The sequence below is a fragment of the Durio zibethinus genome, chromosome 21 (genome assembly GCF_047325235.1).
Source record: "Durio zibethinus cultivar Kanyao isolate XHJ-2024 chromosome 21, ASM4732523v1, whole genome shotgun sequence".
Classification (NCBI taxonomy): Eukaryota; Viridiplantae; Streptophyta; class Magnoliopsida; order Malvales; family Malvaceae; genus Durio; species Durio zibethinus.
The window spans coordinates 6,792,845-6,807,153 of record NC_143182.1 but is presented as its reverse complement, the minus strand read 5'-3'; the positions used below and the strand labels follow the sequence as shown (position 1 = coordinate 6,807,153).

Here is a 14,309-nt window from a genome sequence, read left to right as displayed (position 1 = left end):
AATTCATCAGCTATACGAGTTTAACTCGTTGAATACTCAAGTTTGACTAATTCATTATCAATCAAACTGAACTCAAATTCGAATTATACAAGTAAAGAGTCAAACAAAATTCAAGTATTATAATATCTATATCAAAATAACTACGAATCTAATCAAATTTTTTCAAGTTATTATTTTTTAACTATATTTAATGACTATAAATAAATAATTAAAACACAATGTTTAATCATCATATTTATAATTTTAATGATCCTAATCGAACTGAACTCCTGCACAAAAATATATAGCTCATCAAGCTCAAACCTAGCACCGTATGGATTCGACTTGATTACCACTAGCTTTGCGTCAACCAAAGGTTTAACAAGGTAATGGTTTCACATTTTTAAAATATGAAGTTGAGGTACGTTATGAGCACATCAATGACCAATTTACAGTCATGTCTCGTGCTCCACCCTCTTTGAATGCTTCAAAAACTTAACTTTCTTGCCTTTACGGATTCAAGGATTGATTGGATCGTCAAAAAACTGCAACGAAGAATTCTAAGAGGAAAAGATAAAACAGTCAAATATAACCAAACACAGATAAATCAAGAAACCATGGATTACATAAAATTTCCCATGTCAGATAGAGAAAATACACATAATGATCTCATTCTAACGCAAAAAAAAAAAAAAACCACAATGTTTTCTCCTGCTCTTTTCCCTTATGCAGACCACGGTATGCTAAATCAACCAAAATTCATTATTACCAACACGAATGTATTGTACATAGTTAAAAAAAGAAACAGAAGAATAGACTTACATCGCCCCCACTTGAAGGGATCAATTATGGTCTGCAGCACACTGAAGTTGGAAAAAATGTGCTAAAAAGAATGAAAATATGGGTGGTTCCTTCTGACAGTGTAGAACCTGGGATTTTTTACCCTGTTGCATAAGAATACTTGTATCAGCCAATCAATAATAAATAGACATCAATAAATTCCTAACCTACTATGAACTAATACATGTTCCCATTTAATACTCAAAATTACGGAAAGTGCAGATAAACCAATTAACCAAAGGCATATTTCACTTTAGGGAACCTTGAGTACTTGAAGGGAATGCATAACATCGGAGACAACAATGATAAGGTCGCCTGAGTTGATCATCCCTCTTGCTTCAAGCAAAGAGAAGGTTCTGTTTAGATTGCTCTCCACATCATCTGAGAAATCAAGGCGGAATGGTATCAAACCCCACTGCAGGTTCAGGCATCTTCGGATGGATGTTGTGGGTGTAAATGCAAAGATTGGAAAATCAGGCCGATTCCGGGAAAGAAGAGATGCTGTCTGTCCAGTTTTTGTGTAAACAAAAATGGCATCTGCTTTGAGTTTGTTAGCTGAAAGTTGAGAAAAAGGAAAATACCTTGTTACCCATAGGAAAAAGTTTCATGGAACCCATCAAGAAAACCATTATATTGCCACCTTTACGGAAAGAAAACCTTAACAAACTGACATCCCAGAAATATATTACCGCTGATAAAGATTGTATTGAATACTATCTTCACATACTCAACACTATGAGACGCTGTGGGGGATGGGGGGAGGGAATAGTAGAAGGGAAAGGAAACCTTAACAATTTGACATCCCAGATAAGTCATGCCTATGTTCAATCTAGAAAACAATATATTTAAACTGCCATCATCCATGAGCAAAAGTGAAGAGTATGATCCACATGCTTTAATGAGTTATGTCTCTTGGCCAAAAAATAAAAAAATAAATGAATTGTCTTACATAATTCAATCTCATTAATCACTTTGATGCATTCATATGAACTTCTATTTGTTTGCCTTGGGCATATGCATCACTCGTCACTAGAGAATTATGAAACAATTGAATTCATATTCAACTCAGTCGTTGTTTAACAAAAGGAAAAATACAAAGGCCACTCACCCATTCTCGAAGCTGAATTGCATATCTCCTCAGAAATGCTAGCAGGGAAGGAAGATGACACAATTGGGAGGTCAGCAGCATCCCAGTGCTTTTCCTCCCTCTGCCGTCTCTCAATTCTCAAACTGACACTTCTTAGTACAGTTAATGCCTTCTCAGGGTATTGACCCATGGCTGATTCACTGGAAAGCATTAGAGCATCTGCCTGCTGCCCTACTGCCTCAGAAACATCGGCAACTTCAGCTCTGGTCGGTATAGGATATTCAATCATGGATTCAAGCAGCTGGGAGGCAACAATGACGGGCTTATTTAGTTGCCAGCACAGCTGAACAACCTTCTGTTGAACTGATGGGACCTGTTCCAGTGGTATCTGTGCACCTAGATCTCCTCTGGCTACCATAGCTCCATCTGATGCCTGAACAATCTCTTCAAAATTTTTCAGGGAGTCAATACTCTCTATCTTGGCAATGACAGCAATTTGGCAGCAAAATGAACCGTAAGAATACATTACAGCTACACAGAAATTTCAAGTGCTTTTATTCAAGGACTATGATCCATGGCTGTAGTATCCACACGGTAAATTTTACAAATCAATCTTGCGTGTAGAATTGTTTTAAGTTACAATTGAAAGAAACATGAGAGTGCATTGAAATTAAATAGTAATAAACTTTGTTGGTAGAATGTATATTTATAGTTGAAAGTTGTTAAGAAGTTGTACAAATTTCACAATTTAAGGTTATAGTTTAATATTTAAAACAATAAAATGCTAAACACGCTTACCTTCCAGGTTATCGGGCAGTGATATAGCTCTTTAAAGTCTTAATCACTTCAGCAGACTTCACAAAAGAAACTGCAATAAAATCAACACCCTCTGCAATTCCAAAATCAATATCCAGCCAATCCTGCAAGAAACATATACGTTTGAGCAATGCTTTTTTCTTTTTCAACTTTTCTGGTGGAAAGTAAGAATCAAAATGAGCAGCCTTAGCAAGAAACCTTGCATCTAAGGGACCAACTCCAGAAGAATCAACCACATTAAATGGACACATTTGTTGCACAATAAAATCTAATCAACTATCCTTTTGTGGCAAAAGGATCTTATAGAGACTGACTAAACAATTGATTGTTTGAAAGGTAGCAGACCTTTGAAGTTATAGTAGGAAGCATGGCATTGCGCTCTTGAACCAGACTCCCATTTCTCCAAAATATAAGATTAGCACGAGGCAATAACAGGCCTGGATCTGTACAGTGGCAGATTACATCTGGACCAATCTTCTTGGTCACCACAAACCTCACCATTCCTCCATCAACAAGCAGTTCATCACCAACCTTCACATCTGTCATGTATGATAAAAATCAATGCATTATTACTTAATTCTTCACAAACAAAACGAAACTGTGAAGGATTTGGGCAGCAGAAACAATGAAAGCAATAGCCATGAGGCAAAGACAGTTAAGAATTTAAGGGGTATTCATTGATGGTACAAAATTGTTAGATTGGTGAGTCAAGAGGATGAGGCTCTAAAATGAATTTAAAATGTCATTAAGCTGGCAGTTGGAGCTCTTTCATTGCCAGCAATGCATGGGATGAAAGTGGCAAAAAATGCAATGTGAATTTTGATTCATCTTATACTTAGCGTTGGTGGGTTTATTCAATGATAGTATCTTTATACAAATTTAATCACACAAAATCACAAAAAGCTAAACTTAAACCAGATTTAAGTACCACAAAATCCTCTACTAAACTTATCCATAAACCCAAAAAAGGACAACTTCAGTACTGATAAACTGTTCCAAAAATAAAAATGGTACATTTGTTTTTGGATAATTAAACTAAGCATAGCACATCTTGAAAGATGATTACTGCTTAATTCACTTGTACAGTTTATAAAATTTTACCTTCAGCAAAATCATCATAGTTAACTGTAATGGTACGTTCTGGGCACGATTGCGGATCAAATGCTCGCACAGTAAAGTCCAGACTTCACCATCCTACAAAAAAAAGACTGAGTTTAACATGCAGAAATAATTCCATTAATCATTAAGCTGGCTTAACTCTTAAAGGCGCTTAGTTAATCACCTCGGCTTTAGCCGATTCGGCGCCGTTTAGATCAGCCATGTGGATCTCGCTACCTTCTGTGTCCATCATAACCGCCACGGCAAACCCTTTCTCCTCGTTTAACTGCCTCACCCGCCGTATCACGTCTCTGTGCCACTCGCGGGTGCCGTTGCACATATTGACACGCACCACGTTCATTCCTCCCACGGCCAGAGCCTCAATCTCTTCGAACTCGCACGTGCGAGGGCCAATGGTGCAGACGATCTTGGTCCTGCGCGTGCTCCTGAACCCGTTCTCCTTCAGCTCTGCCTCCGTCATCCGGTCAACTTCTAATCCCTCCACCTCAGTCATCGTCACCGACTCCTCCACCGTTATAGGCAGCTCAGAAGCCGTGACTTTCATGTTTCCGGGTAAAATAGCTCTAGAATGGGCGGCCGCCATCCGCTTTGAAGCTGGCACGTGGTTAGGCACGTGAATACGGGGTTTAAGAACGGGCATTCTGGGGAATTCGCCAGAGTGTAAAGAAGATAAGGAAGTCGAGAAACGGAAGGACCCAGACATGTTCGTCGACAAAGCAAAGGATCCGGTCGGGGTTTTTATTCGCAGGTTACGAGGTGAAGCTGCGAAGCTTGTGTCCCGTCGGCTCGTTCGAAAGGGTTTGCAAGGGAAGAAGAGAAGTGAGTTTGCGTGCGTCGGCGATTTGACAAAAATGTCACAGATTTTGTAAATGCCTTTGGACGGTTATGTACTTATTGAATGCGGCGCAGGAAATCTTCATTGGTTGTTTCGCCTAAAGATTCGGAGGTTGACCGCTGACTGAAAGGCTGTTAGTTAGTTTCCACTATTCGGCCTGGTTTGGACTAGGACAAAGCCCTTTAGTCTAATGGGCCTTTAAATTCCAGCCCATTAAAATAATCAGGTCCAGTGAGTTTATGGGATCCCGTGTTTGGTCCAAAGTGCTAGGTTGCCATGGAATTCAAGGAAAATAGAAAGGTTAGTTTGGTAAGATCAGTCGAAAATTTTGAAATGTAAAAATTGAAGAAATTTCCCACCTAATATTAACCGCCATTTCGTTTTCCGGCATTTAAAATGACAACCAAATCAGGATAAATAAAACCCTGCCCATTTCTCCTTCACCCAAAAATCTAACTCTTATCTTTTATCTTTTTTTTTTTCCCCACTGTTTCTTCGCTTTCAGGCTTACCATCACTCCCAGGTCTCTCTCTCTCATGACCACTCTTTATTTTCTTTACTACAGAGATTGTGTTCTTTCTCATCAAAAAGAAAAATTGTGATTTTTTTTCGATTTAAATTTGTAAACTTTTGAAAACTTCTTTGACTAGATCTGGTTAGTATTTTTGTAGATCTAGGCTTTGACTAGTTTGTGTTAGCATTATTTTTACTTTCTTTTGGTTTTTTTGTTCTAATTGAAAATTACATATCGGTTTTTTTGAAGGTGAACGAAGATGGCAGGAAAAGGTGGAAAAGGGCTTTTGGCGGCGAAAACAACCGCAGCTAACAAGGAAAAGGACAAAGATAAGGACAAGAAGCGCCCGATTTCTCGTTCATCTCGTGCCGGCATTCAGGTATTTCTCAAAATTTTCTACCATTTACTTGGTTTAATGCAAAAAGTAGTATCTTGTTGTTTTTGTTTCTTTCCTTTTTGTGTTTTCAATTGTATATGCTTAGTCTCTTTGAATGTCTTGGTTCGTGAATTCTAAAAGGAGTAAATATGAGAATATTGTTGTGTTTTCTTTCGTAAGTAAACTAAAGGAATATATTTTATAATTTTCATTTATTCTTTTTTTGTCAGTTTATTTAGGTCCAAGTTTCTCTTTGACAAAAAAAAAAAATGTAGATCTTTGAACTCTTTCCTAAGAACAACATGAAATAATTTGTCTATTTCTTTTTTTTTTCTCTATCTTATTAAACATAAGCTATTGAAACCACATTTGAAGTTTTAAAGTACTTGCGGTTGATGATTGAGACATTTGCAAGTTGTTCATCTTTTGGATGTTAGAAAACGTTGTTTCTTTAAAATATTCGTTAAAGGGTCAATTCAATTGTGAATAATTTCTTAAAAAGATGCTGGAATTGTCTTTGTTGAGATTAGAGTGGTGTTGATATCCTCTCTTTTCTTCCAAAGTTATTGGGCATGTTTTTTCTACTGTTCTTTCATGTTTCAACGACCTCTACCTTAGTGCTTTTCACACTTTTTGCGTATTTACTAGATTCTTGTTGGGACTTGTCTTTGTTGGGGGTGTTCTGAATGCTAAAATAGCAGTGGAGGGTTTTAGTTCTTATTTTGGTCGTACGGAAAAGAAGTACTGTTTCTAGAAAGTTTAGAAGCTAGTTGGGTTTGAGCATATAATTTTGTTTTCTTTCTTTCTGTTGTTTGTTTATTTATCTCTTTCTCAAAAGTTTTTATTGCATGATTGGTACTAACCTTGAAGTTGAAGCTTGTACTTTGTTGTGCAGCTTTTTATTTTTTACTTAACTACATACTGGTAATCTTAATCAACTAAGTACCTGTACTTGTTGTGTAGCTTTTGTTTTTGACTTAATCACATACTTTGTTTCTGTTTTATGGGTTAAATGTATTGTGATTATATGTACTTACTTAATTCTATTTATATAATCGTAGTCTTTGTTGTGATGGAGGGAAAGGATAAGCTCGTTTCCCTGGTGAGACCATGAAAGGCAAACTAAAAGTTTTCTTGTATTTGGAATATATTTCTTGGTTGTAGCTGTGTACTTGCTTCATTTGGGATTGAATAAGGGTTTTTTTTTCTCTCAATCAACCCACGCCCTTAACACTTTTCATTTTTCATTTTTGTTATTAGTTCCCGGTGGGTCGTATCCATCGTCATCTCAAGTCTAGGACTTCTGCAAATGGGAGAGTCGGGGCGACAGCTGCTGTTTACTTGGCCTCTATCCTTGAGTACCTGACTGCTGAGGTTCTTGAGTTGGCTGGGAACGCAAGCAAGGATCTGAAAGTAAAGAGAATCACTCCAAGGCATCTGCAGCTGGCTATTAGGGGGGATGAAGAGCTTGACACCCTTATCAAGGGTACCATTGCTGGAGGTGGTGTGATCCCTCACATTCACAAGTCCCTGATCAACAAAACTACCAAGGATTAGTTATTTCTGATTTTAACTAGATGTTGACTTTTGAGTACTTTTATCTGTTATGTGTTTTCGTTTTATTGTAGGCCTTGTTTAATCTGTGTAGAACATCTGGTCAGTAACTCAGTATATATGCTGTAACTCTCTAGGCATGTTCCTTTGAGCTTGGGTTGTTTAGAGTAGGAAAGATGTTTGTTGGATAGTTTTAACTGTGGTCTCCCTAGATATTTTATCCGATTCTGGCTGTGAAGTTTAGCGTTTGCATTTTACATGATTGTGAAATTGTTTTTGTTTTCTTCTAGTGATGCAGCCTTTGCTCTAATCTTAGTAACATGGTATTGCGTGTTCACCCGAGTTTCTTTTAAATATTCAGTGAAATTGTTATTATTATTTTTTAAAGTACTTGTGGTGGATGATGGAGACATTTGCAAATTGTTATTTTTTTGGGACTTTAATAGTGTATGCTTTAAAATTTTGAATCATGGATCATTCATTAAATTTTAGAATCATCTTATAATCGTTTAGGGTAGCCTACGAGTGACTTTAGATGGTTGCTCGTTTCTAAAGTTATCTATATTTTAAATTTTAATAAAAAATAAAATTATTAAAAATTAAATAAAAATAATATTCTTTAATTTTAAAATTTTTAAAAGGATAACAAAATAATTTGGGTGGGTTCAAGTTGAATTATTTACTAATTTGGGTATATACAATTATAATTTGAAATTTTAATTGTTGGATTGAGTTAAATTTAAATAAATATGTACAATTTTGATACAATATAATCTGACCTAAATCTAATATGACTTAACCCACAAACACTCCTATTTAGCAGCGGTTGATCTATTATTTGGCTATTTTTTTCAACCATTTCTCGTCGGACCTTACAAATAGATTAGGTTTGTCCAACCATTTATCGTTGGACCTTAACAAAATGTTTCTCTTTACTCTTCAGTGCCATAAGCACGCTTTCCGATCGATCATACATTTGGGCCAGGTTTCACATAACAATTGTAGGATTCATTTGTTTAAGCTCTGATCAAAGGAGATATAGTTCACACCCCACTTTTATTTAACAAATTAAGCATGTGACTTGGCAAAAAAATGCTTCCCAATGACAGTGGGTTTTGAAAATGTCTGCCTGATGTGATATTGTGAACCATTGGAATTTTCAATTTTCCACTCTCAAGGACAGGAGGAGACGGCTGAAATCAGTGTATGAGCAGTATCATATGTCCACTTGTACTGGTAATCTAGTAGTGTTAGATCTCAGCATTTTTCCAATACCACCAAAAAAGCATCTTTCACAGCATCCTGGACTATTTTTCCAACAAAAGATTCCAAATGTCTATACATCCTAAGTTTTTAGCCTTCTCTAATATGCTCGACATGCACATTTTGTTGTTATATACTTGCCCTTCTCTCCCAATTAACTCGCCATTGTACTCTTCTTTCACATTTCTCATACTGCAGCAAAAATTTTCTTATATGGAAGCCAAACTATTTTCTCAAAGCAGGAGCCTTGTAGACACGGCTTCAAGGCCGAAACATAAACCGGGATGTTCTCCTATTCTAGCAGTGCTGGCGAGGCCAGCGGAAAACATAGCTAGAACGGCAGAGAAGTTGATATTAAAATCGGCAGAAGGCAGAACTGAGGTAGCACCAAAAACCAGTGTCCATAATGATAACTGGTTTGATCTATTGGCCATTAACCATCTATCCCAGTGTCTCCAAATCGCAACAGGTTCATTCCTTGCATCCGTGATCTATTATATCTTTGCCATAATCTAGATTTTAGTTTTTCTATTGAAAAGTGGCAAATGTATGTGCAGGACTGAAGAGCAGGAAGAGTGGGTATCAGAGCTTGGTGGAGACAACAGCAATAATGTCAAAGAAATTTAATTCTCACAGACAGCAGGAGCTAGTCATTCAAGCTCTTGACAGTGCCATCCCCAAGATAATTCTAAACATGGCAAGTTTTCTGAAGTTTTGGGCAACTATTCCTTGAAACTACTGCATGGAACTCATCAGAGTTCTTATACCAAAAACTATGGCATTGTCAAACGAATATCCTAATTGAACCTTACTCAAATCAACACACTTTTTTTTAATGAAAAGCAAAAACTACCCTATTTTTGAATCTATGAAAGGTTTTTGCTGCATCAGCCACAAAGCAAAACCATGAGAACTAAGAGACAAACCTAGAAAAGCCATGTTTGCATGTCACATTCATCTTTTGGGTCTGAAACTTGCACAATCTCTCCCAAGTTTTGTTTTTAAATTGTTAGGTAAATGATTTATATCATTGATGTTGTGGTGATCAAGATCAGATAAAAACATTGCTGCCGCAATCTCAATTCACAAGGGAATATTTCGCCGCCTTCACCACAGTGTTTTTCTCTTGGCTTGTCGGACCCTCTGAGGTAAGCCTATTATAAGTATATCCCTTCACAATATTCATGTCTACGTTTTGAATATATGCATTTGAAACAAATCAGTAACATGCTAAGTTCCATTTGCTAATCTTGGGACGGCTCTATCCTCTTTCTAAATAGTGGGGAGGAGTTTATCTTGATTTTCTTCTAGTTGTAGATTAAGTGCGTGTGATGACCATTACGTTACTACCTAATCTTATTATATCAACCAAGAATTTGTTCCTAAAAGGCTGGTGGGCTTTTCATTTTTTTCTTTAAAGAAAATGAGAGAGAGCCAACAAAGTTGATTGGTTGAATTAATAAGAGATCGAATACTTTACTTGAAAGGTTTAAATTTGATTCTTAGCTGTCAGTAATTCCCCTTATGAGCATTTAGAAATCTAACGTAAATCCTCTCGAAAAGTTGTGATCTGCCTTAGCTCTAAAATGAAAAAGTTTCCCTTACCCTAAACTTTTATGAACCCAAAGAGAGAGAGCAAAGCTAGCTAGCCAAGCAAGTAGCTCATGTCTTTGCATAAATTTAGATCTGGCTACGCTATAAAGCTATCTCTTCCACAAAAGGAGAAAAAGAAGACGAAGGTTTTGAAGCATTAGTCACCCTTTAGCAAACATTAACATGCATAAACCACTTACGGCACTGGTACTGATAATGAAGTTTCACTCAAATCTCTCAATGAATAAACAGTAACCTAATGATAGGGGTAACACAACCTTAAAATGCAGCGCCAAGCCAAAAAATTTTGGCCTTCTTTCAATTGAGCTGTACAACTTCTGTCATGATACTCATAAACCTGAAAACATTCATATAATTTTTCTGATAAAGTTTGTGAATGAAATCTAACATTCTTATTAATTCAATACCACAAGGTCAGGGAATCAGAGCTCAATGGCAGAAAAGAAAAGAATGTAGTCCATATAAAAAAGTGCAGGTAATTTTAACATATCCCTCGAATTTAATTAGCACTACAGTTTAATCCAAGATGGAGTCCCACCTCACCAACTTAAGACACTTTCATGCCGGAAATAACCTGCTCCAATGATTGTGTGTTGGACTCAGTTCTTGTCCATTGCCATCATGATGGTCATCATCATCATCGTCAATATCAAAACCATCATTAAAGATTTAATCACCCTTGGATCATCTTGTTAATTCCATAAAACTGCTTTAACTTTTGTAGGTTTCTAGAGCAGAGCAATTGCGTAGGAATGTGCATCAATCTATGCAAGATGCCATCTCAAGCCTTCATTAAGGATTCCCTGGGAATGCCTATCAACATGGTGCCGAGTAAGTATATGTTCATTGACAACCGATATTTTTATCATTCAGAAGCAATGTTAACTACAATAATTAAATAAATTATACAGGGAAAGTTGCCATTAGAATAAAATAAAATAAAATCTGATTGCCTGTTAAAGTAAATGAGAAAACTGACGCATAGAACAAAAAAAAGATAAAAGAATAATAATCCAAAGAGTAACAGTACCTGCACTAGAATGTGGAGCTCATGCTCATTATGTCAATGAAGGGCCCTCATGCTTAACCACTTAGGGTGCAAAAAACTTGCAAGTTGACCCATCCAACCTCATCTGAAAATACTAGCATGTAAAATAACACAAAATGAAATGAATACAGGAGATCATGATGCTAATGCTTACATTCTAGGCCGTAAGTTGGGTATAACGATCTCGCTATGAAAGAAGCTGAATTCTTCTGGTTCCCATGAAGCCAATCATTATTCTGCAACCACCTCCATATAAAATCAAAATGTGATTATATATTGTATCATTAAAACCATCAAAGTTGAATATTAGTCACACTCATACGTGCCAATCTTTTCTGAGAAGCACAAGATAATTACTATTTACCTCCATATTGGTTGAGTAGTGACTACAATAAAGCAGCATAAAGCCCATCCGACAGAACAGTTAATAGAAACTTTGACACATTTTTAACTGCAGATTTTGATGATATGAGCTGCGAGATGATTTTCGGTCAGGATCCTCCAGCATCAAAGGACGATCCAGCACTCAAGCAGCCATGCTACAAATTGTGTAATAATTTATTTAAACTGCCCTTTCACCTATATCTCCATCTTTTATATTTACTCCAGATCCTCAGTATATCAATGTGGTGCATAGTACAACCTCTTTAGGTCCTCCAACTTGCCCAACTCAAGGCTGTTCCTGGCACAAATGAGCTTTCATGAGTGCCATTATGACAGTGGAAAATATATTGTATTTCTGACTGAAATTATCCTTTCGTAAATATCTCATGCAGGTAGGGCAAACCAAAAGCACACGGTGAAGTGCTCTAGTTAATGCAGAGGGATAAAGAAGTTAATTTTTATTAAGGTCTTTCAACACTGACACCTTAAACGTTGGCTCCATTGGTAATGTTCCCAATCCCACCCCATTCTACAGCCTCTTTGTACAAAAAACAACAGATGATCTGAATCTCTTCCCTAGTGTTCAATACAAGGCGATGTAAAATCTTCATTTTGAAATTCAGAAATATTTCACTCTACATTATAAATTACTTCAGTGTAACTAGTTAATGACTTTTATTTCCAAGAAATTCAATGTAGTCACAGTTCCTACTATTATTCATAACCAATGATAATAAGGGGATAGCATGCTCAAAATGTTGAGAATTTTGGTAAGCTCCTTTCACATGTTGAACAGTGTGATAGTATTATACTAAATTCATGTCATTTGTCACAATTCAAACATGAGAATTCAACATATAGAGAATGCAAGAAGAAGATTGTGCTAGCAAATAAACATAAATAACCATACAACAGGAGTCTGATAGAAAAGTTACCATGCTGCCTTTTGGGCAGTATAACCAAAAATAACGAAGGCACTGAAAAAGTGTTAGAAAGTTGCAGAATAAATGAAATTTGGCATTGAGATGTTCACAGATCTTATCTGTGATTTGAAGTGTGTTATCCAACCTCAGTATGTTGTTATTTGTAGAGAGTTTGAAAATTCAAGTCATAGACAATACTAATACTTTTCAATAAATAAAAAATATATATACAACAGTAAAAAACAAGTCTTTTAAGCATTCCAAAACAGATAATTAGCATACATGCGAGATTATGGCTAAACAACAAAACAGGCAAACAAGGGAAGCTTGTAGTTTGTACACCATAGTTAGTACAGATAAATCAAGGTGGCTATCATAAATGATAGGAGCTGTTGGTATTACACAAATCAGGAAACGCTTTAAGTCTAAATTATAAGTTCTTACTGAAGACCACTTCCTCCTACAAAATTCCATATTCATTTATGAACTTCACAGGAATATTTTCATTTTAAATACTCAAACAACAATGCCTATTTTATGCCTCAGTTAAATCTCAAATCTGAAAGGAACTCAACAACCATTCTGTGGAAAATAAAAATTATCAATGACTTGCTTATTTATTACTTTCATGACTACCGCGTCTATGCTTCCACCTCCGGCAACCATATCACCCTTCAAGGTGTAAAAAACAACATAGCATTTCCACTATATGCACACTTTTGTTGGGAAAAACAACACCCACGCGTAGCAACCACACACAAAATAACAAGCTCAAATCAAGAATAAGAACACACAAATATATTTGGTTTGGCCCAACTCAAAATGACCTACTCCAAACACAATCCACTAACAAATAAATCTTTACAACTGTGAGACTTTTAGAATGAGAAAAGTCTCCTAAAACTCCTTACTCAAAACTTAACCCAAAACACAATTACACCCTTTAATAGCCTATTCTCTTAGCTATTCTCTTGGTGTCTAACTCTCTGGGGTTACTAAACTAAAACAAAAACATTTTATTTATAAAGGTGAAACCTTTTATACTTTTACTAAACTCCGGATGTGGGATACAAGACAAACTCAAACTCACTTAACTTTCGATATGAGATTCTAAGATTCAAAAAAAATCCCAACAACTTTCCCTGTTGTTCAAAGAATACACTCACCAGGCTGTACATATTAACCACGAACATTCTCATTCTACCAACCCACAAAAAACTGGTAAGCATGATTATCATTAAGATTAAAAAGATCTTGAAATGGATAATTTTTTTCTTCTTAAAACTGGAAATTAATAAACAAATTCTATAAGCAGAGCAAATGATACTCTAGAGGTTTCTTTAGATCTTTTGATGACGATTTGACCATGATGATACAGTTCTATTTTTCAATTACCGCTAATGGCTAAGCCAACAAGCTTTCCTATTAGGAGAAGTGTTTTGACTGAAAATTCATTGTAGGCTTTACGGTCAGCAAGAGTGGACAAGTTGTGTCTTCCACCTTTGGTGCTGCCAACTGAGCAAGCTAAGATTCTTCTGATGTCTTTTCTGTCTACCGGAGAGTGATTAGACCCACTTTCACCTTGAAATTCGGCCGAAAGTTGATTTCCTTCATAATAATATTTTGAAGTATTTTGGCATTCAAATATGAGACAGCTGGAATAAGGGGGTGGACAAGAGATATTGGATACTAGAAAGAAATTTGTATCATTCTAAGATGAAAATATTTGGATCTCAATGGCACAGAATGTGAACAAGAACTAATAAGGGTGTCATCAAAACGCCAAAGAGATCGAAAATATTAAAAAATAATTAAAAACAAACATTTAACGCTTGGTTTTTGAAGAATATACTGAGAGGCTGATTTCCGAGAATAGTAATCTGTTTCCCCTTTTTTATCATCTCTAATCCCCAATGGCAAGTGCTGCTGAAATATTTTAACACTTCACGAACTCCAC

General features: G+C 36.2%; 2 protein-coding genes and 1 pseudogene across 6 annotated transcripts; 2 read left to right on the top strand and 1 right to left on the bottom strand.

Moving 5' to 3' along the window:
- Positions 1-1,072: 1,072 nt before the first annotated feature.
- Positions 1,073-4,754, bottom strand: LOC111305237 (pyruvate kinase isozyme A, chloroplastic-like; annotated as a pseudogene). Its single transcript, XR_016331500.1, has 6 exons — positions 4,005-4,754; positions 3,824-3,916; positions 3,068-3,261; positions 2,706-2,826; positions 1,928-2,407; positions 1,073-1,374 (listed from the first exon to the last, which is right to left on the bottom strand). The product of XR_016331500.1 is annotated as a pyruvate kinase isozyme A, chloroplastic-like (transcript).
- A 311-nt stretch (positions 4,755-5,065) lies between these two features.
- LOC111306102 (histone H2A variant 1-like) lies at positions 5,066-7,430 on the top strand. 2 transcript variants are annotated; one of them, XM_022904007.2, is made up of 3 exons: positions 5,066-5,199; positions 5,440-5,569; positions 6,827-7,430. In XM_022904007.2, the coding sequence occupies exons 2-3, from the start codon at positions 5,450-5,452 to the stop codon at positions 7,121-7,123; spliced, it is 417 nt and encodes a 138-aa protein (XP_022759742.2). In that variant the 5' UTR covers positions 5,066-5,199; positions 5,440-5,449; the 3' UTR covers positions 7,124-7,430. The 2 variants fall into 2 exon arrangements, with proteins under 2 accessions (XP_022759742.2, XP_022759743.2); XM_022904008.2 differs by having other exon boundaries at positions 5,174-5,331.
- A 678-nt stretch (positions 7,431-8,108) lies between these two features.
- On the top strand, positions 8,109-12,194 carry LOC111306433 (beta-carotene isomerase D27, chloroplastic-like). 3 transcript variants are annotated; one of them, XM_089750470.1, is made up of 7 exons: positions 8,109-8,356; positions 8,582-8,852; positions 8,941-9,080; positions 9,439-9,531; positions 10,411-10,472; positions 10,722-10,828; positions 11,503-12,194. In XM_089750470.1, the coding sequence occupies exons 1-7, from the start codon at positions 8,327-8,329 to the stop codon at positions 11,694-11,696; spliced, it is 897 nt and encodes a 298-aa protein (XP_089606596.1). In that variant the 5' UTR covers positions 8,109-8,326; the 3' UTR covers positions 11,697-12,194. The 3 variants fall into 3 exon arrangements, with proteins under 3 accessions (XP_089606596.1, XP_089606594.1, XP_089606595.1); XM_089750469.1 differs by lacking the exon at positions 8,109-8,356 and having other exon boundaries at positions 8,444-8,852; positions 11,503-11,595; positions 11,822-12,193; XM_089750468.1 differs by lacking the exon at positions 8,109-8,356 and having other exon boundaries at positions 8,441-8,852.
- Positions 12,195-14,309: the final 2,115 nt, after the last annotated feature.

Bases quoted from the DNA above. Each gene is read 5' to 3' on its own strand.
- LOC111306102 (XM_022904007.2), top strand. From the start codon at position 5,450: ATGGCAGGAAAAGGTGGAAAAGGGCTTTTGGCGGCGAAAACAACCGCA. The intron at 5,570-6,826 runs GTATTTCTCAAA...TTTTGTTATTAG, and splicing joins CATCTCGTGCCGGCATTCAG to TTCCCGGTGGGTCGTATCCA.
- LOC111306433 (XM_089750468.1), top strand. From the start codon at position 8,453: ATGTCTATACATCCTAAGTTTTTAGCCTTCTCTAATATGCTCGACATG. The intron at 9,532-10,410 runs GTAAGCCTATTA...CAATACCACAAG, and splicing joins GGCTTGTCGGACCCTCTGAG to GTCAGGGAATCAGAGCTCAA. The intron at 10,829-11,502 runs GTAAGTATATGT...TTTTAACTGCAG, and splicing joins GCCTATCAACATGGTGCCGA to ATTTTGATGATATGAGCTGC.